The sequence below is a fragment of the Alexandromys fortis genome, unplaced genomic scaffold (assembly GCF_014885135.2).
Source record: "Alexandromys fortis isolate MF-2015 unplaced genomic scaffold, M_Fortis_MF-2015_v1.1 scaffold_8_9099976_23576923, whole genome shotgun sequence".
In the NCBI taxonomy this organism is placed as follows: Eukaryota; Metazoa; Chordata; class Mammalia; order Rodentia; family Cricetidae; genus Alexandromys; species Alexandromys fortis.
This window is the reverse complement of record NW_026067899.1, coordinates 13,519,332-13,543,337: the sequence shown is the minus strand read 5'-3', so window position 1 is coordinate 13,543,337 and position 24,006 is coordinate 13,519,332. Positions and strand designations below refer to the sequence as shown.

The 24,006-nt window shown below is 42.3% G+C and overlaps 1 protein-coding gene across 2 annotated transcripts in view; it reads left to right on the top strand.

Moving 5' to 3' along the window:
- The window catches only part of Gpd2 (glycerol-3-phosphate dehydrogenase 2), a 136,424-nt gene that overhangs the window by 23,479 nt on the left and 88,939 nt on the right, over nt 1-24,006 (top strand). For both annotated transcript variants that reach the window (XM_050122261.1, XM_050122257.1), the window contains exon 2: nt 14,236-14,345. In XM_050122261.1, the coding sequence (XP_049978218.1) occupies nt 14,244-14,345 (102 nt within the window). In that variant the 5' untranslated portion in view covers nt 14,236-14,243. The remainder of the gene's footprint in view (nt 1-14,235; nt 14,346-24,006) is intronic.

Here is a 24,006-nt window from a genome sequence, read left to right as displayed (position 1 = left end):
ACTTGGGGAGGAAAGGATTTGTTTGGCTTACTCTTCCACGCCATAGTCCATCACTGAGGAAGTCAGGGCAGGAAGCTAGAGGCAGGAACTGATGCAGACAGAGGCCATGGAGAGGTGCTGCTCACTGACTTGCTCCTCCTGGCTTCCTCAGCCTGCTTTCTTACAGAACCCAAGGCCTTGAGCCTAGAGTGGCACCACCCACAATGGGATGGCCTTGATTATGATCTTCAGGATTTCGCCTACTTGCATTTTCCACTAAGCCTAACTTGGAATTCTTCATCTTTATAAGAGCTGTGGGTAGTTTGCTGTATATGTATTGTGTACAGCAAGATCCACACGTTATTTAACCTAGAGCAGGAGAAGGGACAGCGAGAAATGCTCCTAAAGTGTTAAAGCCAGAGGTTGAATGGCTTGGTGGTGCATGCCTTGAATCCCAGCACCCAGAGGCAGAGATAGGTGGATGTCTGTGAGTTTGAGACCAGCCCGATTTACAAAGTGAGTTCCAGGACAGCCAGGGCTACACAGAGAAAAATCAAACCAAACGGGGAGAAAAAAAAAAAGAAGAAGAACAAAAAGAAAAAAAGGCAGAGAGTGAAAGTCTAAAATGCTAAGATGCTGCTATGTAGCCTCTTTCATCGCTTGGAACTATTTGTTTATTTTTGGAACACAGTTTTAGCTAATTTGGCTCTCGGGTTTCTAACCATGGTGATGTTGGAAGTACTTAGAGAGTTTAAAGTTTAAATTATCATCAGTCTGATAGTTTGGAAGAAACAGAAAAATCTTTACAATGCAGATAAAGGAAAAACTGAGATTGGACGCTGGGCTGTCTAATGAAGATACTGATAGTGTTGTGTTTTCTACTGTTGCTGAGGCACCCCTGTATCATAGCTTGTGTATAGTGATCAGAGAGAGAGAGAGAGAGACTTTATTGGGCCTGGAGAGATGGCATTCACTCTGGTCCTCTGCAAGAAGAGTATGTGCTCTTAAACACTGAATCATCTCTCCAGCTTCTTAAATGTTTTTTTTTATTAGATTAATTTGCATGTGTGTACACTTCTGTGTAGATCAGAGAACAGTTTGCAGAAGTTGGTTCTCTTCTTACACCTGTGGGTCCTGGGATTAAATTCAGGGTCTCAGTCTTGGCGCCAAGTACCTTTACCCACTGAGCTATCTTATTAGGCTCCTATTCCCCTTTTTAAATCAAAGATGGCCTTAGACTCTTGAAGGGAAGCCTTTATCCTCTGTGTTCTGGGATGTTAGTTCCTACTGCCCCTGTTGTTAGCTGTGTAATGTTGATACCCATACCCATGCGTATCTCACATCCTGGTGACTAGACTTTCTTATGTCTATTTTTATACCTCTATTTAGGGTGTGTGCCAGACCTCATAAGGGAGAAAAGGAAAAAAAAATCTGAAAAGAGGATTAGGGATGATGCCACATGGGGATGGGGTGGGATGAGTAAAATCTTATGACCTAGACTATTTTAGCCAACTTTTTTTTTTTTTTTTTTTGAGACAATGTCTTGCTGTGCAGCTTAGGCTAGTCTTGAACTACGGCATTCCTTTTGTTCAGCATGCTTAGTCCTAGGATTACAGCCTTCTGTAGCTAAGATGACTGAGATGGAACGAACAGCATTGTTCATAATTTTTGCTCAGGTGAAAGGAAACGGAGTGTTTTCTCGGGCAAGGGTGAAGGGGCTTGAACATTCAGACAATGTTGTACTGCCGCACGTACTCTTGAATAGGCATATTGGGAGCAACCATTTTATGTCAGTCTCTCGTTTTCTGATAACTATTTCCTTGAGGATCAGACATTTTTAGTAAATCGGATCACTTTACCAAAAACGATATAGAACAAGATTACTGTGACTAGTGCGTTTTCTAAACATATCTATTGTGTGTGCAGCCTAAACATCCATTTTTATACTTGTAGACTGTTGATGTGTAGAGTGAATCCGAATGTAGGTTTCAGCAGGCTATAGGGTGCAAATATGTACAATGTGGTAAGCTCTGTTCTTCTGGATCATCTCTATCGAAAGCAGCAGAGTGCCTGGATCCTCACCCCTGCAGATTTCCTGGCTGCAGAATTATTCCTTAATTCTGTTTTCATCCAGAGCTTAGACTGAAGTATTTGTAATAGTGATGTAATAAATCACTATTTAAACAGTTTAGCTTTTTACAGTGTAAAAAGTTGACTGAAAATACTGTGCTATAACTAATTATGATACAAACCCAGGTGTGGCCTTTTGGTTTGTTTGTTTTGGTTTCGGAGACAGGTCCTCACATAGTCTAGGGTGACCTGAACCAAATACATAGTTACGGGTTGCCTTGATTTTCTGATTCTCCTGCCCATACCTTTGCCAAGTGCTGGGATTACAGTTGTGTACCTCTTTTGAGACAGGGTCTCACCATGTAACTCTCTTGCCTAGAATTCACTGTGTAGATCAGGTTGGCCTCAAACCTGTGGCAATCCTTCTCTCCCTGTCTCTTAAATGTTGGCCCTGTACCATCACAGTGACCTAGTTATATAGTGTGTTTTAAAATTATGATTATGATTATTATTAAAGATAGGGTCTCCTATAGCTCAATTTGGTCTTAAGCTTTTTATAGCTGTAGATGACTGAACAGATTTTCCTGCCTCCTCCTCCAGAGTTCTGGGCTAACCAGGCATGAAACTACTAACCAGGCTTGCCTTTCCATCACTGATGTTCAGTGAGCTCAAGATTTTAGAAACGAACTCCTAAGGTATAGTTATAATTTAAATATGTAATCATAACTGGAATACTTTTGAAAAAACTGATATGGTTTCTTATCATTCAGTTGTAAAAATAATAAAAGAAAAAAAATAGTTGGCAAAGATATTAGCCAGCCTGGGCTACAGAGTGAGAAACCATGTCTCATAAAAAGCAAAGCATAACAGAAACCAAAACACAAGAACCTCAAAATTAATCACTTAAGTATGTAAAAAAAAATCTTCATTTGACTTGGTCTGTACTTTTTTTTTTTTTTTTTTACAGCATCTGAGACTTTTAGGAACACATTTAGGTATATAAGGAGGTAGACTGTTTTCTCAGGAAGCTGCTGTTCAGTAGCTGCGACTGTCAGTCATTACAGTGCTAATGAACTTGGATCAGAGGCTTGGTAATATTGCAGAGTGAAGACAAACATTTGTACTCCATCATCAGCACACAGTACTTTATTCTGTAACAAAATAAATGGCTTTTCTCAGCTATGAAAGCAGATCTTGTACTGCCTAAATAAACTCCAAAAAGTGGCCTGTGCTGTCAAATGGTGCCTACTGTTCCCCAACCACACAAATACTCTAAAAGAGACAGAGGGAATCACGATTAAGCAAATTTATGTGATTTCTAATCCCTTTATTTTTTAAGGTGGAATTGAAGTTTCTTTTGTAGTGGTTGAATACTCTATTTTTTTAAATCACACTTCTTAACATTGAGGAGTTTCTTGTCAGGTGATGTGCAAAAATGAAAGTTTATTGACTTTTATATCAGCCTCCTATTTACAGAAGTTCTTACCTTCATTACCTTTTGGGATGGCTGTTTTTTTTTTTTTAAGAGCTGTATTCTAGAGTTTTACATGTTAGGGTCATTTTATGTTAGCCTTCTCAAGACTGCCTTAAGTTACAGTTCTAGGACTATAGACAGTAAATATTAATTGTGTTTTTCTTTTTAGTTTTATTATTTTTGAATATGAATGCTTTGTGTGTGTGTGTGTGTGTGTGTGTGTGTGTGTGTGTGTGCATGCTCACTGTATATATGCATGGTGCGTCAGTCAGGTCCCCTGAAACTGCAGTTACAGCCAGTTGTGAGCTCATATGTTAGTGTTGAGAGCAGAACTGAGGTCCTCTGCATGAGCAATAAGTGCTCTTAACTGCTGAGCCATTTCTCTAGCCCCTGAACTTTGCTTTTGAAATGAACTTAAAGTGCTCAACAGATTGACTTCGTGAACTGTAGTTCTTTATGATTTTTATAGCAATTCCATGGAAAGCAGGTAGACCATTTTGTTATAAATTAAACTGTTGTCATTTGTACTTAATATAAATCTGTTTTGTTGAGATGATGTAATGTACCTTATGTTGGTAACTAGCATGTGCTCTTTAAACTTTTTGAAAGTGGAATCTAGGAACAGGAAAGATTTCCTTCAAACCTCTGGGCCAGGCTGACTCTAACTCAATGACCAGGAGAAAGGGGACCAGCCACCGGCTAAGGGTATTAAAACACTGTGCACTTGAGAACGCACCAAGGGCGAAGCATTTCCGACTGAGGTTGCTATTGTTTATTCCATGGAATAAAAATGCCCATGGTGAGAGTGAGAAGCCAGAAGCTCTGTCTCCTGAAGAGAATTCTTCTCTGTCCAGAATCTCCCAGCATGCCAACTTCAGCAGGCTTTGCCAGTCATTTCTGCAGATGCTGTAGGCCTGACTGGGTGCTGCTTTGCTAGCTCCATGCTGCCTCTACCTAGCTGCTACTCGCTGTTGGTTTTCTCACGTTTACTTGCCACATACCTAGCAGACTTACTCATTAGAAGCGAAAGCATGACTGCCTTAGGTCACTCTCCACACTCAAGAGATTTCTCGTGCTTCTACAGGGGACTTCTTGAAAATAAGGAAATAAAATAAGGGCTCAAATTCATGTCTTAGTTCTGTGTGCATTTACACAGGACACAGTGCGGCAATTACTTTGGAAACACCATGTATTTCCTACAAAGTTAGATGTTAAATAGCAAATGGCCATTGAGCTGAATCTACCTGTTCCCCTAAGACCGCTCCTTTTACAAAGTATTTTCATTGTAGAGGAATTTGAAATAAATGTTTGTTTAATTGTTATCATACTGTGTATTAACCTATAAAAGGAAAAATTGCATATTCAGGTTTTTGGTATTTTCTTTTTAATAGGCTTTCTGTTGGCTCATTTAGGTGTTCTCTCTCTCTCTCTCTCTCTCTCTCTCTCTCTCTCTCTTTCTCTCTCTCTGAGTCAGGGTTTCTATGTGTGGTCCTAGCTGTCCTGAAACTTGCTCTGTAGACCAAGTCTTGAAGAAGAGATCCACTTGTCTCCACCTCATGAGTGCTGGAATTAAAGGCATGCACCGCCACTGCCTGACCACCTATCTTTTATGACTTTTCCTTACACCATTTGAACTCTGATGAGCTCTGGATGCAATTGGAGTCTTCACCTTGCCAGTCCTGCCCCCCTGCCAGGCTCTGGGGCCCCTGCTTTTCTCTGAGACTGGAGAGAGGTTTTGGGCTAGCCTCATTCCCACTCATCTGGAGTCACTGTGGTTTAGCTCCTAAAATGATATAGCTGACCCAGTTTTGTCTGGAGAGATTTGCAGAAAGTTATTTCAAAGTCCTCCCTGGCTGAAGCATTTTTTTTTTAATTTCAAAAACTTTAGAAACCTTTTGAAATTTATTTCCAAATGTCATAAACTTTTAAAAAGTAACACATTTATCCTAAATATATGTGCATGGGCAAAAGTAACAAAGGACAGGGCTGCAAAAATGAACACATTAAGATTTCAATGCAGGATTCTGCATGTAAGTAGGATAGCACTAGGTAAGAACTGCAGTGACTTCGGCAGTCTGTGTATAGGTTGAGATCAAGTAAGGTCTAGCGTAGCCGCCTCATTTCCATCCATGCTGAGTAGAAACCCAAGCAGTCGATGTCAGGCTAGCTTTACAGTGAAGTGGTAGGGCCAACTTTCTGTGTCAATCAATCATTTTAATATGTGTAAGGGGATCTGTTCCCATTTCATGGCAGCTAAGGTAAATCAGACATAGAAATCCCTTGTTTTTGTTCCTCCTTTTTCTTTATTAATCTCTGTCAATACTTCTCTCCCGCCCTCTTTTTTTGTTGTTGTTGTTGTTGTTGGGTGGGTCTGAGCCTTCTTGGCCTAGATTTTTCAAAGTAGATTGGATGTAGAAAGTTCTGCTTTTTCCTGAAGTAGCCCTGCTGTCAGTGAGGGTGTGGAGGTATGGGGCACAGTCCCGTGAGGCAATGGTGCAAACTCCCCTCTTCTGCCACAGCCTAGCATCTCATCAGCCGGAACCTGAGGATACAGGATGGTCTCAGTTTCCGCATCTTTCACGTATCTTGTGCTACCAGGAGAATGCTTTGCTCACTGACTTCTGGAAAGCTTTATCTTTGTTCTCTGCTATCATGCATAGTGTGTGTGTTCTTTAGAATTGCAGCTCCTTGTCCCACACACGCACGTGCGCGCACGCGTGTGCTCGCGCACACACAGTTTCGAGGGTGACCCAAGGATAGGCATCTACTGTTTTCTCAGAACTTGATTCATTCACATCTTTTTTTTCTTTCCTTTAGAGTCGTGTCTTAGGAAGTACTCTGGCATTCATTTTCCAACTAGTCTTCTGCGCTTTGGTTGCTGCTTGACTGTGTCAGCATTTCACCTGTGTGTTTTGTGTCTGAACCAAAGGGGACTTCTCTCTGAGGAGTTAGAATAATCAAGAGTTCACTTCCTTACAACCTGCCAAAGCTGGCTTTGCTTTTGCTTCCCTATAGTCTCATCACTTGGGAGGCAGAGGCACGAGATGAGAAGTTTAAGGCTAGCCTGTGCTACAGTAGACTCTGTCTCAGAAAACATCAAACAACAACAAACCCTAAATAAAACCTCTCTAGTTCCATGTACCCAGAAACCCTGCCCTTGTTTTAGCATGGGTAACTGAAAGGGAAGATGCTTCTATTTCGCTGTGGGTTGTTGTCAGTCTCTAAGATTCTAGACATACTGGGCAGGATTTCCTCTGAGGAAGTGTAGCACTTTAATTTTGTAAAATTCACATACCTTTTTTTTTTAAAGTCACTGGATTAATATGTGGTTGTACATGTGGGTTGGACCCGTGACTTGTGCCTCTCATGGGTGTGACAGTGTGACATGACTCAGTGGGATGAGGGGGTGGCTTTCCGGGCTCAGGTGCAAACTGAGAGTGAAGTGTGTGTGTGTGTGTGTGGGGGGGGGCTTTGTGCTACCTTTGGGCCTCCTTGTGTGTTTAGTTTGTAAGTGGTAGTAAGATAGTTTGTGCTACCTCTGAGTTATGTCCTGGGGATCTTATTTATATCTGAAATGCCTTGTGCGGCTGGGTTTTTCAAGATAGGCAGTCAGAAGAGCCTGGAAGGTTTTGCTACCTTGCTGGAGAACCCTGCCCCCGAAAACCGCAAGGCTGGTGGTTGGACTACTCCCCTTGCTAGACAAGAGCTCCACCACCGAGCTCCATCCTCAGCCTTTTGCCTTTCAAGACAGGTCTTGCTGTTCATCTGGAGCTGGCCTCCTTCCTGGTCCTGGGATGACAGGCACACACTGCCACACCCAGCCGAAAGTGTCCTTTGAACAGTACTATCTCACGCACTGATCACACTTGGTTGGGATGCTTATTCCTGCACTGGCTTACCCAATCAACCGCTTGAGAAGTTCTTATTTTTCTGCAGTTAATGGAGAACAGGGAGATGAGATGCTCACTGCTGGCCAATGGGATTGCTTTCTAAGAGTCCAGAAAGAGGACAGTTTGTCAACAGGTCCGGGGTTTCTCTCAAGGAAAGAGATAAATACAGTTTCATGAACTATTTCTTATGTTACCTTTCCATCTTGGTGAGTGCTGAGAGAGAAGATTAGATGAAGATCTGGAGGAGAGAGGAACACGAATGCTAAAGATAGAGAATTCTGGTCGTTCTAGATTTATCTTTCTTAAGTTTTTTGTTTCATTTATTATTATTATTATTATTATTATTATTATTATTATTATTATTATTATTGTGTGTGTGTCTATAGCGTGTCGGTGTACTTGTACTCATGCGTGCAGACAGGCGAGCACAGACCGCAGCCGATGTGTGTGTGGGAGTCCGTTCTCTCCATCTTAGGATCTGGGGGACTGAACTCAGGTGGTAGGTCCTGTGCAAGCTCTTTCACTACTGAGTGTCCTTGCTTGTTCTTTTGCATTTCTCAGTTGGTGGCTATTGCTTGCTTTTGAAGGTAGATGTTTGATTAAGTTGTTTAAAATATATGATTTAGCTGGGATGGTGGTCTTGCCTTTGAGTAGGAGGACACAGGCCACGGACACGTAGTGACTGTTTTGAGATGTGCTTCTCATGTTGGTCAGAGTGACTGCCGTAGTGGGAGTTCTCAATGGATGACTAAGCATTCAGTTGAGCTGGACAGACAGTAAACTCAAACAGTAGCCTGTAGGCTTTGAGAAGTGGCCGCTGTGGTTTATGTCTGAGCGCTCAAGTGGCAGTTGTGATGTTGAGTTCTAGGCGGATGTTTCCCAAGCCAGTACCCTTAGCTGATTACTTTGGTGACCCTTTTATAAGTTTAGGATGAATATGACGAATGCTTTTGCTTTCTCCAAATAAGTGGGGCTGAGAGATGGCTTGGCGGTTAAGAGCACTGGCTGTTTTTCCAGAGGTAGTGAGTTCAATTCTCAGCAACCACATGGTGGCTCACAACCAACTCTAATGAGATCTGATTCTGGCCTGCAGACATACATGCAGACAGAACACTGCAAATAAAATAGTTAATAAAATCTTTTTTTTAAAAAAAAGGAAAAAAAATTTAGTGTTGTGATAATATTTCAAATTTCCTCAGTTCCAAACTGGTCTCCTTCCCTGCTTTGGTCTGTTTGTCTTTCTAGATCAGTACCACTGGGGCCAACCCCCAGCTTCCGGGACTGTTCAACTTACATACTTGTTCTTGGCCACTTCCTCCTGTCATCATTTGTGAGATCCTGTTGAGAAATTCGGGATTTCTCTGTGGCCACATTTCCCAAGGTTGCCTTAAGCCAGGCTCATTCACCTCCCACAGGGATGGTTTCACTGTCAGCTTATCATCTTCTTCCTCATAACCTTCTGCCCAGAGTTCTACTGTAAAGGGAGGCATGCATCTTGAGGCAGATGCATGTGTGAGCGAGGACCATTTTGTTGAGGCTTGGCCAGCTGAGCTAGTCTTCTTGGAAGAATTAGAGTTGGGACATGCCAGCACGGGAGCCAGCCCTGAGTCACTGTGCATGTGATTTAATTCACAGTCCAGAAAACATGGCCGTTGAGCTGTGTGATAAGCTAGTTAAGTTTTATGTTTCTACCATTTTCTCTTGATGGTTTTCTTGTACTTTTAATGCCCAAAGTGAAGATTCATCAGTATTTTCACCTCTGTCTTCGGTGGCAGGGAGACGGAGCTCTGTACTGATGTCAGTTGCTAGAAGAGTTCTCATGGGCTCCCCTGCTCAGGGAAAGCAGAATCCAGGGTAGATCTCTGAGACAGGACCTTTGAGTAGGAAAGGATTTCAGAACAATCCAGAGTGAAACACAATTACTTTAGTCGAAGGACATAATGTCAAACCAAGTTTAATAACTCATCAGAGTTTAGAAATTAGTAATTTTTAAAGCTTGGAAAAATATGAGCTGGTTTACCTTTAAAGAATTTTCTTCAAAATTAAAAAGATACATTTTCATTTTATGTGTATGAATGTTTTGCCCGGGTGCATAAATGTGCGTCACACACATGCCTGCTATCTACAGAGGCCAGACCACCTGAAACAGGAGTTAGACAATTGGAATCGTTCACGTAGGTGCTGGGGAACCAGGCCCTCTGCAAGAGCAGCACACGTTCTTAACTGCTGAGTCATCTCTCCAGACCCTTGAAGGATTTTTATCTGGAGATAAAATGTTGAGGTTGTTTATGAGGTGCTTTGTTTAGATTTATGAAGAGAGAGGAGCAGTGATACAGTTGAACTCAGGGCCATAAACATCTTGACCTTGGGTGAGTACAGTTCAGTGATACCATCTTAGTCTTGAGGATAAACCCTCACTCTGATCTTTTTGATTTTTAGGTTGTGTTGAAGTTTCTGGTAAGGCAGGTTCTGAAGTGGGAGGCTGCTTTCTTTCCTCCCTTCTTTATTCCTTTTTCTTTCTTTTCTTTTTTTTTTTTTTCCAAGACGGTTTCTCTGTGTAGCTTTGGATCCTGTCCTGGAACTCACTACTACAGACCAGGCTGGCCTTGAACTCACAGAGATCCCCGTCTCTGCTGGGATTAAAGGCATGTGCCACCACTGCTGTGCAGGAGGCTGCTTTCTATTCCCATGCCCCTTTCATTTTTCCCGATCTTCTATTCTGTCTTTAGTTGATAGCTTTCTAGTTGCATCTTTTATTACTTAAAATATTATTTTATGTGTATGGATGTTTTCCCTGCATGTATGTTTGTGTACCATATGAGGTTCTGGTGCCCAAAGATGGCATTTGGATTCTCTACCCTGCAACTGGGGTTCAAGAAGGTTATGAGCCACCATGTTGACCCCAGGAATCAAACCCTGGGAGAGCAGACAGTGCTCTTGACCACTGAGCCATTTATCCTGCCCCTTCTAATTACTTTAAAAATTGATATTTGGAAATTATCTTTTCTTTGTAACCACGGTAAGACCTTTTCCCTTATAAGGTACTATAATGGATACATGTCTGTGGTATAGTGTTTATTTTATTTTATTTTTTTTGCTTTTAATACATTTCTTTGAACATTAAAACAAGACACCTGCTTTATTTGGCCCTGGGCTATTGGTAGATACTGTGCCAGGGGCTCCATCTCTAACAGTAAGTGTATGCCAGTGTGCCTGTGTGTGTTGGGGTGGGTTAAAGGATAACCACAGGTTTTAGCCTGTACCTTCCACTTTGAGTTGTGGCCTTTTGCTTTTCCTCCTGCATACACTTGGCTAGCTGGCCAGTGAGCTTCTGGAATAATCGTCTCTCTCCATGTACCATCTCCCAGCAGGAAAGCTGGGATCATAGACACATGCTACCAAATTCTGCCTTTTATTTGGGTTCTGAGATTTGAACTCGGGTCTTTATGCTTCTGAGGCAAGCTCTTTGCCCATTGAGCCATCTCAGCAAATGAAGCTAGATGTTTTAAGGTAAAAAGCAGTAAAGCAAACACTCAATGAATGACAGCTGTTTGCCATTGTGACCCCCTCCTTAGCTAGCCTGGAACTAATAGAGATCCTCCTGCCTTTGCCTCCCAACTCTGGGATTAAAGGCATGTACGACCACATTCAGCCCCATGTCAACATTCTTAATAAAAAACAAACCTATCAATGCTGATTTTAGGATAACAGGGTGAAATAGCCTATGTTTTAGACTTTGGACTGCCTGTGTGTTTTACTCATTACAGGTGACTGGGTGACCTTATAGAAGGATTTGATGATAGTAGAAATAATCTTCATTATTGTTTTTTGAGTCAGAGTCTTAGTAGAAACAATCTTTTAATTATTTCATAAAATTATAAAAAGATAATTACAGTAAAAGTTATTGTTAACTCCAATGTTATGTGAATACAGGTTTTTTTGTTAGTACTAGTAGGTTATTGAAAATAATCTTTTGCAAATTTTAGTATAGGAAAGTTAAATTGAAAGATTAAAATTAGTTACGTAGGAAAGGCACACTTTCGGAAGAACCAACCCCACGCTTAATTGGCTAAATGAATGAACACCTAATGCTGAGACATTCTCATTGACTTACATGTCCCACCCCACAGTTGTCTTGATGATGTGTGGTTTCCTTTGTGAGGTCATGAATGACATTATCAGCAAGACAAATAGTGATACTACCCCAAGTCAACCAGCCACCACACTCATATCCGATGGACCATCAGGCTTCTGTCTACATGGGGTAGGCATGTGCATTGTTTAGACTCTGTCCTCTGTCCCAAGTTGATCAAACTAACCGTCTGCTAGTGGGCTGTCCCAGGACCTCCATCCATGATTTCTCTTGTTGAGACAGGCATCCAGGTGAAGAGTTATCTCAGCACCTTAAATAGGGTAAAGCTGTGGCAAATGGGTGTCTGCTCTCGTGCGGTTTCGACATTTAAAGACGATAAGGTTTAGCCTAAGGGTAACTGAATGTTTGACTTCCATAGTGAGCACACACAGAATCTTCCACAGTTTGAGCAAAAGTGGATGCTTATGTAGAAGTGTTGATGGTGGCAGAGGTGGAGATGCAGCTCCACATCGCTCGAAACAGTCTGTGGAGTTCCTGCATAACTTTTAGGGATCCTGACTCAAGTCAACACAAGATTCCCGGCTTTGGCCAGAAAAGAATTTTAGTCCTAGTCTGTGTGAAATAGACTTGGAGTTGATTAAAACTAGAAAAGTGCTCAGGGAAAGAACACCCAAGAGCCTGGATGTGAGCTTCTCAAAGAAGAATTAGTTTATTACAAGACTTTTTTATAGATTTTTAAGCACAGAGGTCAAGGAAGAGAAGCTCAGGGAATGGATAAAAAAACACCCAGTTGTGGTTATGAGGCCCTTAAGGAGTCTCTGTCGTTAACCCTATTTTGGTGACTCTCAACTTACATCTCAAAAGACTGCTAAGAACCTGGTTCACTCCTTCCTCTCCCCCTTCTCTCTCTCCCTCTCCTGAGAAGGGAGATTGTAGAGGGCTCTAGAGGTTTCTTGGATAGGATTACAGTCCACAGGTGAAACCAAAGGAACGATGCTAGGGAGTTAGGGCATGTCCTTTACTGTAAGTGGTTTTGGTGAGATTGCTGGAAAGTTGTACATTTACAGTTAGGGAAGGATGCTTTAAGCAAATGCTGATTGAGCTGGAATCTTGATTCTCTGCTGCTGAGGGGCTTCAGCTATTCCCAGGGGAGGGCTCCTCTTCTTTCCTGTGTCCCCTGGGTCTTTCCTGTCTTTCCTAACTTGCAGCAACAAAGATAGTAAAGAAGAGACCTTCAATGTCAGGGCATTTATAGTTAATATATTAATGTATTTACTATATATTAATATTTCTTAGATAAGAATGTTAATAATGGCAATAAAAAAGCCATGTTGGAATCTTGTCATTTGTAAAGGAGAAAGGAATAAAAAAATTTAAGAAATGCCAGCTTCTATTTTAGTGTATAATTTATAGTATTCCCAAATGAGTTCTCTGTAGAATCTAGTTACCAACTCTACTGAAATTCTTTAATTTAGGAGAGTAGAACAGATATTTTACATCCAATATGGGACCCAACATATTTACATTGAACTTTTTTTTTCTATTCTAAGTTAGAACTACCTTTAATCTTAGCAAGCTCTTGAGTTGCTCCATGTTAGTAGAGCATAAGTGAGTTGTTCAGACAGGTCTGGCCACCACCCCTCCTGGAAGATAGGGTATCGGCTTCCTTGTAAGAGGTGGGAGTGCCGGCTGCCTTAGTGGGGGGAAAGGTTTAGGCGGGCCAAATTATTTGCTCCTAAGTTAAAAAAATAAATAAATAAAGGTGCTCACAGAGTGTGATTCTTCTATGTTTAACAGAATAAAAGTAGATCAGAAGACTTTGGTGGGATTCTTATTTCTTGTAATGTTTTTGGCATCCAAAGGAGTCTGAAAAAAATTTAAATCTTAAAGAACAGAACTTTTTTCTTTTTTCTTTTTTTTTTTTTAATTCCAATCAATCCAGTCATTGAAAACCAGGAAGAAGAAAGAAAGCTCGCACACAATACAGCACTTTATTTGGCAATACACTGTGAACACAAAGGAGTCTTCTCTTTGACATTGCCACCATGTCGCTGGCTAGAGAGAAACCTTTCTCTATCCCCCACCCCCTTTCCTTGTCTTTTTTTAAAGCTCCTCCAACAAAAGGGGTTACAGGAGGTTAAGTTAGCATTTTGTTAGAAAAACAGGACCTGGTGTCTGCTGACCACCTATCTGTAAAGTATCCACCGGTCCAGTGACGGACGTCTCAGCACATTGGCTTTTGGCTTCCGGGAGGATTTCATTAAGAAGGGAAAACTCCAGAAAGTCGTCTCAGAGTTTAAATTGAACCCTGAAGCAGGCCTGAGGTCTATTGTCCCGTAGAGTGACCCAGGACTTCCACCCGTTTCCCGTGGGGAGGGGATTAGCAGTGGAACAAATTCGCAAGTACAGCTTGTAGTTTTGTCAACTCCACAATGACATTTCTTTTCACAGCTCTCTTGACTTTATACTGTTTAAATACCCTGAGTTGTCTCTTAATTTGCATTTCTTTCTTTAATGCCCGGCAGCTCTGAATGTAACGTTTATGTAATCAATTTCCTCGTCCTGGTTTCTTGGATTATTGCTTTTGAATCGTGGTATACCCATTGGCATGTTAGGAGTCTTCTAATGTCTTCCTGTCTACCTTGATATAGCTTCATGATCTGTACAGTGTCTTACTAAGATTATTATACAATGAAATTAACTTATTTTCTTTCTATTTTTCTTTGTAGGCTGAGCAATGGCATTTCAAAAGGCAGTGAAGGGGACTGTTCTTGTGGGCGGAGGAGCTCTGGCCACTGTTTTGGGACTCTCTCAGTTTGCTCATTACAGAAGGAAGCAAGTGAGTAAGCGCATGAGCTGGTGGGGAAGCATTGATGCTGTGTGTGCTCATGGCTGTGTGTAGGAATTACTCTTAAAGTTCCTCAGTTTAAAGCGACCCTCAGAATACTGCCTTGTGATGCCCATGAACTTTGAATGCCCTGTGTTTTCTCAAAAGCCTCTGTCTTGGCTCTTTGATTTTTAAAAACTGCTTCATTGATTCGTGCCAGGGTTTGTTCATTTAGACTTTACTTTGTTCAGTTCATTGAGATGCTTGGGTGCTTATTTGCTCCTGACAAGTTTGTCCTATTAGAAGGCAGGAGACTGGGAAAAGAAGTAGAAAAGCATTATGTTCCTCTCTCTCTCTCTCTCTCTCTCTCTCTCTCTCTCTCTCTCTGGCTCTCTCTGACATGTTTTCACTGTGGAGCCCTGGCTGTCCTGGAACTGTATTGGTCAGGCTGATCTCAAACTCAAAGAGATCCACTTGCCTCTGCTTCCAGAGTGCTGGGATTAAAGGCATGTGCCACAGTGCCTTTATATTTCTTAAAGGTTCAGTTACTTACATAACAAGGACATCATCTCAAGTAAGGAGCGGAGTTCAGCGTGGGACACTGCAACTGTGGGATTAATGTGAACATTCTGAAGACTGTTCAGTTCAGCCTCTTTTTTTTCTTTTTGTACCACAGCCATGCCTTCGTACAGTTAAGGTTGAGAGCCGGAAATGATCTCATTGCAGGATTTTGTTTTCTTCAGCCTTGAGATGCTGTAGTTCATTTTGATTCCCTGTTTTTTTCTTCTCCCATGCCATTTGGGCCAACAGTCCTGCTTCAGGAGGAGAGCGGGAGGGAGAGCTTGGGTGACAAGGCCAGCTTGCTGTAACACCTCGCCATGTCTGTGGCTACCTTTAAGCCACGTGCTTCTCTACACTTCCTTGTTCTTTCTGTTTCTTTGTGTTAGAACGTGGTAGAACCAGGCACGATGCTTGGAGGTTTTTATCCTGAATTGGAAATACCACCTCAAAAAACACATATTAAGAAGAATTAATGTATTGTTTCACAGTTGCCTTATCCTTACCGTGAATAAGCGCCTCTGATTTTTTTTTTTTTTTCCCAGACAGACAATGCCTTACTCTTTAGCCTGGCTGGTCTGGAACTCAGACAGTTTATGCTTGGTGCTTCGTAATTCAGTTACTGTGCCTGCCCAGGCTCCAAAGCTCGCTTATTTATTTATTTATTTATTTAATGCATTTCTTCTTAAAGCAGAGAGGTATTGGAGAGACTGTGTCACCCTCTCTTTTCATTCTGAGCCATGGGCATTGGACGCCAGGCTTCCTAGGGTGTGTGTGGTGCCCACATTAGCTGTCTTGCTGTTGATTCTCTTTCTTGCCTCTTGACTATGCTTGATATGTTTTCTTTGAAAAAGTTGCTTTGGTTTCTCAAGAGCAAGTGTGAAAGATGCTGCTTCTGCAGAGGCTATTTCAGAAGCCTGGGACTTGGGCATCAGGGATTAGATTACTCCCTTCGTCTTCCCCCTACTCCCAGGTTATCTGAACCGAAACTGGGAAATGCCAGTGCCAAAGGTCATGATATCTAATAGGTGTTGCTAAATTCATATGTGGCTTATGTCTTTTTAACCATAGTAATCCTGTTTTACTCTGAAGTTTATGGTTTAATGTTATCCTGAAATATCAGCTGTTCCATCTTTTGTAATTTTTTTTTTTTTTTTTAAAAAGCTGATCTCACTGAATAAATTTGTAGTAGTGCTCCCGAACAGCTGAGTCAGGGCTGGACTTTAGAGAATGAGAGCATAGCAAGGGCCTGCTGTTCTCTAGAGTGTTTGCCACTTTAGCCCCTCACGTTAGGCAGCCTGACTGTCCTAAGAGCCCAGGGAAATGGGGACCAGCAGCTTGAAGTCATTTATCATTTTAAACTGATTGCTTCTGTTGGAAAAACAAACATAGCAACCCCCCGGCTACAGGCCTATTGCAGTCAGTGAACTGCATAGGAAATTTCTGCATTTTCAGTGATTCCTGACCCTTTAAAGATACTACCTTGACCGTAAATTTGAGATGGTTGGGGAAAGATAGACAAACAAACTCCCGAGAGAGGAAACAGTTTATTTTAGTGGCTGACTTGAAATGGCCACAGGCCACCTGCAATAGAGTTCTCTTCTCCCTCAAAGTGTGTGCCAGTCAGAGCCATTGGATGTGTGTGTGTTTGCGGGGGATGGTGACTGACTTCAAGAGCAGAGAAAGAAACAGAATCATCTGCCCCTTGAGCCTTGTGTGTTGGCTACATTTTTGTAAGGCTCTTAGATGTGCTCCGTTTTCCTGCGGTCTGTTGTAGGAAGTACTGCCTCCTTGTACAGGTGTGTTCACCGGCTGTCTCCATTCCCCGCCTTTGCCCAGGCCTAATTTTCTAAGATGGTTCAGACTGGAAAGTAGCTGCCTTTTAAGTATAAACCAGAAGGCTGGGTGTGGTGAAGCTCACCTTTAATCCCAGCACTTGGGAAGCTGAAGTAGGTGGATCTCTGTGAGTTCGAATCCAGTTTGGTCTCCATAGTGAATTCCAGGACAGCTACAGCTGCGTGGTGAGACCCTGTCTGGCTGGGGGGGATGGGAATAAATTGGTGTTGAAAAGACTCTCTACATAGTGATATCCTAGGGTACCATCCATTATACTTTTAAGTTCAACCCATTTGCCCTCATCACTGAATTCTGTCTCCCTGGTCCTGGCTTGTGTATGCACCTCAGCCATTCCCAGCACAGAGCTTTTGTCTCAAAATACAGGCAAGGTATTGAGTGAAATACAAATGGGTAGACTCTGAAAAGTTGGTAAATCGTTAAAATGTGCTTGGTGTTATCTGTGTGGGTTTAGGTTCTGACCATCTCACAAAGCCTTTTTGAATTAGTTAAATTAGCTTGTATTTGCATGGACAAATAGGAGGAAAATGGCTGTTTAGATCTTAGAAAGCTTCTTAAAGGGAAATCAGTGAGACTGAACAAGATTCGGTTTTATTTGTCTTTAAGTCAATTACTTGTCTCAGGAAGTGGCTGGACAGTTATTTCTAGAAGACAGGTAAAGCGTGAGGTGGTGGTAGTGACTGACTTCACAGAAGGCCCGCCTTTTTTACATTTATTTGTTTTTTGTGTGTATTTATGCACATAAGTGTGCAAGCATGTGCCATTACACAAATGTGGATATCGTAGGACTCCTGTGGGTGTCAGTTTTCTCCTTCCTGAGACTGCTAGCTGAGCCATCTCATTGGCACTACGGTGCTTCTTATTGCGGGTGTATGTTAGTATTTAGCTTACCTTTGCCAGTATAGCTTTCACTCAAGTGAAAGTTAGGAAATAGCTCACCCACTTTTTGAGGCAAACAGGTCAGCTTTAGAAGTGACGGTGGAACGCGAGGCTCTTCACATCTAGGAACAGGACTGTGACCCTCAGTAGAAGTGTCGGGTCTTTTGGAGCTGGCAGAGCCTGTATCTTTAGTTGCTTTTAGAAAAAAGAGATGAATGTTGGCTGATTTCTTTTGATCTGCTGGCCTAAAGGGAAGGGGCTTATGGCAAAAGAATCCACATTCTCAGCCCCCTTCCCTCTTCTCTATTCTGCTTTTAGAAGTCTTTGAGGGGCCTTTTCATTTTCCTTTCTTTCTGATTCTTCATCTTCCTATCCCCTTATTTTTCATTGTTGGGGATCAGACATGCTAGGCTCATGCTCCACCAAGGAAGCTACATCTCCAGCTGCCTACCACTATCTTAAATCATACTGACTATGTCGTGAGACACAAGACAGCTCCCTTAGGCAGTAAGGGTGGGTCTGTGTGAATCAGGAGCTAATCATCATGACCCTTCCCCTGACAGGAAAAAAAGCCTGCATAAAGTATGTGGACTGCTCCCTGGTTCAGCCAGCTGTGTGCTCCAAAATGACAATTCTCAATAAAGATTGCCTCAGTCTCCTTCTAGTTCTCCCTATATGTCCCTCAAAAGACCACAGGCAGTGACTGGAGAGATGGCTCAGAAGTTAAGAGCACTTGCTGTTCTTCTACAAGACCTGGGTTCGATTCCTGGCATCTTTGTCAGCGTTGCAGGATCTGATGCCTCTGGCCTTTGTAGGCACCTGCTCTCTAGTGCATATAGTCACATGTAAGATACATGCATTCACATAACTAATAATAGTCATAGAAGACCACGGGGCTGGGGAGTGCATCCTCCCTTCTTTGTTTACTTTCTTTTTCAATGCAGAAGATCTATCTAGGGCCTCACACAAGCTAGGCAGGCACTCTCCCACTGAACTGTCCCCTCGGCCTCTATTTTACTTTCCGTTTTGAAATAGCTTCTCTTTAAATTGCTTAAGCCAACCTTGATCTTGCTCTATCCTCTTAGGCTGATGGTAGTGTCCACCCAGCTGAGCTCTATTTACATTTGTCACTCTCTCTCTCCTTTAAACTTCTTCTTCATTGTTGTTGGTGTGCTCGGGATTAATCCCAGAGCCTCCCACTTGCCAGGTAAGCAATTGTACCTCTACATTCTGTTGGCGTGTGATTTGCCAGGAACAAGTCGATGCTGATTCATTATTTAGTCCATGTGGGTTTAATGATAAACTTTTAGTTGAAACGGCCTTAGATGACATTCTTATGCGGTCCAACAAGTGGAGTCAAAGGAAGTGGCCTTTTCTGGGAGATCCTCTTACCTTCTAGCCCTAAGCAGCTTACAGAGTGGAGTAGGTGTAAGGGGAAACTGAGTGTAGTAAAGAGGGAGCCGTGGGGCATTGTCAGGGTAGGTTTATGAGGAACAGAAGTGGGCAGTATTACAGTAGGACTGTGGGAGCATTCCCCAGGTAGCCAGGAAGAATGGAGTGGGCCGTGGAGAATGGAGCGGAATAGGCTGAGATAGGAGAATTTAACTCAGGGTTACTCCAGCCTCTTTTCATGTTAGGACACAGGCATCTTTTTTTTTTTTTTTAATAATTAGTTTATCATTGATTCCACACCTGTTAAGGTATGGAGTGGAAAAACTGACGTGATGCTGTGGTGTCCTCTCTAACCGACTGTGGTTGCTGTGACAGGTCAGTTTAGTTGTGAGGGGCCCTTCTTGGGTGACGTGGTACATTTGTTCTTTCCATTTCCCACCCTGACGTTGAAGTGGACTTTGTGAGCTCACGCCGAGGTGAAATTGATCAACTGACTTCTTTCTTCCCCCCCCCACTCAAACACAAAGCAGGGGGCGGGCTTTGGGAATGAAGGTCTGTGTAGCTTGGAGTGGTCTTATAAGGATCAGGGAAGGAAATTCTGCTGAGGAGTCTTCCTCTGAAGCACGTGATCTGTCTAGTAGTTCCTGCAGCCCGCTTTCAACACCTCCGCCCCCACGACGTCTGTTTTGGCAGTTTAGGATTGTAGACAGTTTTCCTGAATGTTGACCTCGTTTTTCTCTCTGTAACAATGAGTGCAGCAGTAGCTTATTCCTTATGGGACTGAAGAGTGAAGGGATGCCTGGGTAATTAAAGCCCACAAGATTGGTGAGAGCCCTGTTTTAACTTATATTTCAGTTTTTCCCTTTCACTGTGCTATTTGTAAAGTTGTAAGAAAGCCGTGCTTTCTTATTGTTAGAATGGACACAAGGGTTTTTTTTTTTTTTTCTTCAGTAGCAAGAGACAAGATTAGAGAAGCAAAAAACAGAATGATCAACTCTAGTCAAAATAAGTGCTTCCTTTTTTTTTTTTTTTTCTTTTTGAAACTGGGTCTCGCTGTGAGCCCAGTCTGGCCTGGAATATGTAATCCTGGTGCCCCAATCTCCCCAGCACTGGATTCAAAGGGCAGAGCGATACGAATAGCTTCATGTGTTAGTTTATCGTTCAAGTGCAGCAGGGTTTGGGTGAGCTTGTTGGAGTGCACCAGGTATGGAAGTTTAAGACTTTGGCTTTTCATAAAATAAGGGTAAGGCTTCCTTCCAGGCTTTCCCTCTATGCTCTCAGGGCATCTGTCTGTGGTCTGGCACATGGTAGGTCTTTAGATTCACATGCAGCTTTTCCCTTTCTCTTAATGTTGGGTGCTTCTATTTGGACCACACTGGCATACCAGCCTGGCAGCGGTGGTGCATAGTTTTAATTCCAGAATTTGGGAAGTACAGGCAGGTGGATGTTTACAAGTTCGAGGCCAGCCAGGACTACAGAGTGAGTTACAGGACAGCTGTGCTACACAGAGAAACCCTATCTCGAAATAAACAAAAGACCAAAAAGAAAAAGAAGAAAAAGAATGGAATACCAAACTTCTTCAAGATAAAGGTTTGGTTTATGCAGTTTTGCCTATGGAAATAATGGAAAAGTGAGTGAAGACAGAAACACTGGATGGGTTTCTGATGACATTTAAATAAAAAAGCTGCTCCTAATTGCTATTCTGTAGTAAACATCTTTGAATATCATTCTGCTTTTTAAGCACTCTCAACATCATTAAGATTTTAAATTCGGGTGATGGCGAACCCCTTTAATCCCAGCGTTTGGGAGGCAGAGGCAGGTGGATCTCTGTGAGTTCAAAGCCAACCTGGTCTACAGAGTGAGTTCCAGGACAGTCAAGGCTACACAAAGAAACCCTGTCTCAAACAAAATAAACAAAAATTTTAACTTCAGGGGCGGAAGAGGTTGCTCATTTGTTAGAACACTGACTGCTCTTCCCGAGGACCCAGCACCCGCATGGTGACTCACAACCACCTATAACTCCATCTCCTGGGGGATCCGATGCCCTCGTACAGACCTAAGTGCAGGCAAAATACCGATGCACATTAACAAAAAAGAATTTAGCTTCATTGGGGGAAGCTTCCTGAGCTGAGGGTATTTGGAGTCAGAATCAACCAGAGAGATCGTTCAGAAGCCACATTTGTTTATATGTTAAGTGGCCTTCAATTTGTGACCTCACTTGTCTGTTCTCCCCAGGAAAACAGTCTTCCATATTCAGATACATTTTCCATAGGTTTGAAAGCAGCCTTTCTTTTTAAAAGTCTTATCTTGAAAGGGTAAAAGCAAATTTTCTAAGCTGGGGAAAATAGGTAGATGCCAGAAGATCAGATGTTCAAGGCCAGCCTTGCCTATACTGTAGGAGGCTAGCCTAGGCTACTTGAGCTCTCACCTACAAACAACAAAAACTATACCAAAACAACAACAACAAAAAACCCAGACAACAACAAAACCTAAAAATGCAACAAATAATAATTCAGCTCTTCCTAATCAGTTCTACTCTGTTACTTTCTTTGAGCTTAACTGAAATGTTGTATCCCTGAGCAGTATCTAACCACATCCTGGTATTACAGTGCAGGGTCCTGTTGGCCACTGCTCTCTGCTTCTGTGCGTTTCACTATTTTAGAGTCAACCTATGAGATCAAGTAGGCTTATGTTATCTTAGCACCTTGTCCTAATACCCATCCGGCAAATCAAGGTTGTCACATACAGGGATTTCCTTTCTTTTTAACTACTTAAATGATATTCTAGGTTGTGTGTGTCTTACATTTGTCTACAAAGGATGAGGTGTCATTCACTAGGGAAAGAGTCAAGATTATGAACTGTATACAAAGTAGGTGAGTGGAATCTTGGCCTACCATTCCGACCTAACAGTTGTAGTTTTTAAATGTTTATTTTATGTGAATGAGTGATTTGCCTGTGCTACAAATATGCTCGGTTCTCACGGAGGCCAGAAGAGGGAGCTGGATCTCCCAGAACTGGAGTTAAAGATGATTGTCAGTGGCCATGTGGGTGCTGAGAATGGAATTCAGGTCCCCTGCAAGAGCAACAAGTGTCCTTAATTGCTGAATCATTTCTCCTGCCCCTTTATAGTTACATGTTAATCCTGGAACTGAATTGCCAGGATAATGCAAGCCAATTACTCTAGCAAGCAAGCTTCAAAACCCATGCTTATAGCAAAGGTTTCTTACTGTAGTCTTTCCCCATTCAGTATGGGAAGGTAGGGGACCCATGTTTTCCCGTGGTTCAGGAACTTGTGACCTGTAGGGCTTTGCTGCCTACAGTCCCATTTCTCTGGAGGAAGACAATCATGTTGTTGAGCCTCCAGGCACTCCATGTATCCTGAATGTTGCTTTTGAATCTAGGTGACCAATGAGCTGCTTCTTATGATGAGAGTTTTATTGTTAGGGTTTATTCCAAAGACATTCATCATTCATTTGCTTTTCTTATTTAGATCCCTGTGCATAGATTCCTGGAAAGGCTGCTTTTTCTCCTAGAAATACAACTAAGTGTGGTGGGAATGTGCCTGGCATCTAAAGCTTGATGAGGCTTCGGAATACTCTGTATTTTAGATAAGGCCAGTTGAAACTATTCTTAACCGCTCTGTATGGTGAACTGTTTCTTATGAGACATGCTTCATCAAAGCACTGAAATTATGCAGACAGAGCTGGGAATGTTCTCTGAAGAGCATCCTATCAGCTTCTCTCTAATTCTGGGTTTTATTTAACACTTAGCCCTCAAAGTGGGGCCGCGGCAGCAACTTGTGGTTCTAACTCTCGTCGGGCCTTCGAGGAGTTTGGGATGCTATTTTGTGGCTGGCATACAGAATCGGCGAGGTTAACTGTACTTCTATAGGTCACCCGTGAGTCAACGGCTGAGCTAGGATTAGCGCTGACAGCTGGTGAGCTGCTAGGCTGTTGCTAACTGAGCAGCGTTGACATTCACTTTGATTTGACTTTGCATTTCATTTTCAACTATTTATTCATTTTAAGGCCTTTTAAAGAAACTTTTTAGGGATATTGTGGGACAGAGGAAACTTTCTATAAATGCCCCCGGAGAGCCCTCTTGCTTCTGTCTCCTTTTCCATCCTTCCAACTTGATAGTTACATGTTTCTGTTTGGAAAGCTTTCTCTTCGTGGTTTTTTTCCCTCCCTAAATTTAGGATAAAACATACTTTTAAGTTAGGTAGTCTCAATTTTACCTTATTTTGAAATCTGACATTTTCAACAAAAACTTATGAGGTCTAATTGTGTCATAGCATGTATATATGAGAGGGCTTGTACACATCTTACTTGTACTTGATGAAGTAGCCACAGAGATGGAGCGTGTGTATCTCAAGTTTGAACATGAACTATTTGGAACGTAAGGTTCAAGTATAGTAGACTCATCCCTTGGCTAATGGATCAGTATAGTACTCCTCTGAGAGAGAGAGGTGACCACTAACCCTGTTTCAGTTCCAGCTCAATGCCTTATGGGGAGTTTGAAGGCCAAGTGCTGTTTGGTAGACATCTGGGTCTTCTCTGCGACTGCACAGGATGGCTGGCTGGTTGCAGGCTCTGCAGATGAGCTAGGATTTCTAGAATTCATTAATTTCATGGAAAGTTCTGCACTGTAGAAGGTGCTTTGTGGTTCACACCTTCAATCTCAGCACTTGGGAGGCATAGACAGGCGGATCTCAGAGTTTGAGGCCAGTCTGTTCTACTTAGTGAGTTTCAGGATAGCCAGAGCTATGCAATATAGAGACCCTATCTCAAAACAAAAGCAAACAACAATTTTGCCTAGACCTCACAAGGATCCACCTGATTCTGCCTCTCTAGTGCTGGTAAATAAAGGCGTGTGCTACGAAGCCCAGAAGAAAAAAAAGAAAAGAAAGAAAAGAGAAGAAATATGTAAAAAGATGCCTCCTCTACATTTATGAGATGCTATGTGGGGGTAGGGTGGACAAGCAGCTCCT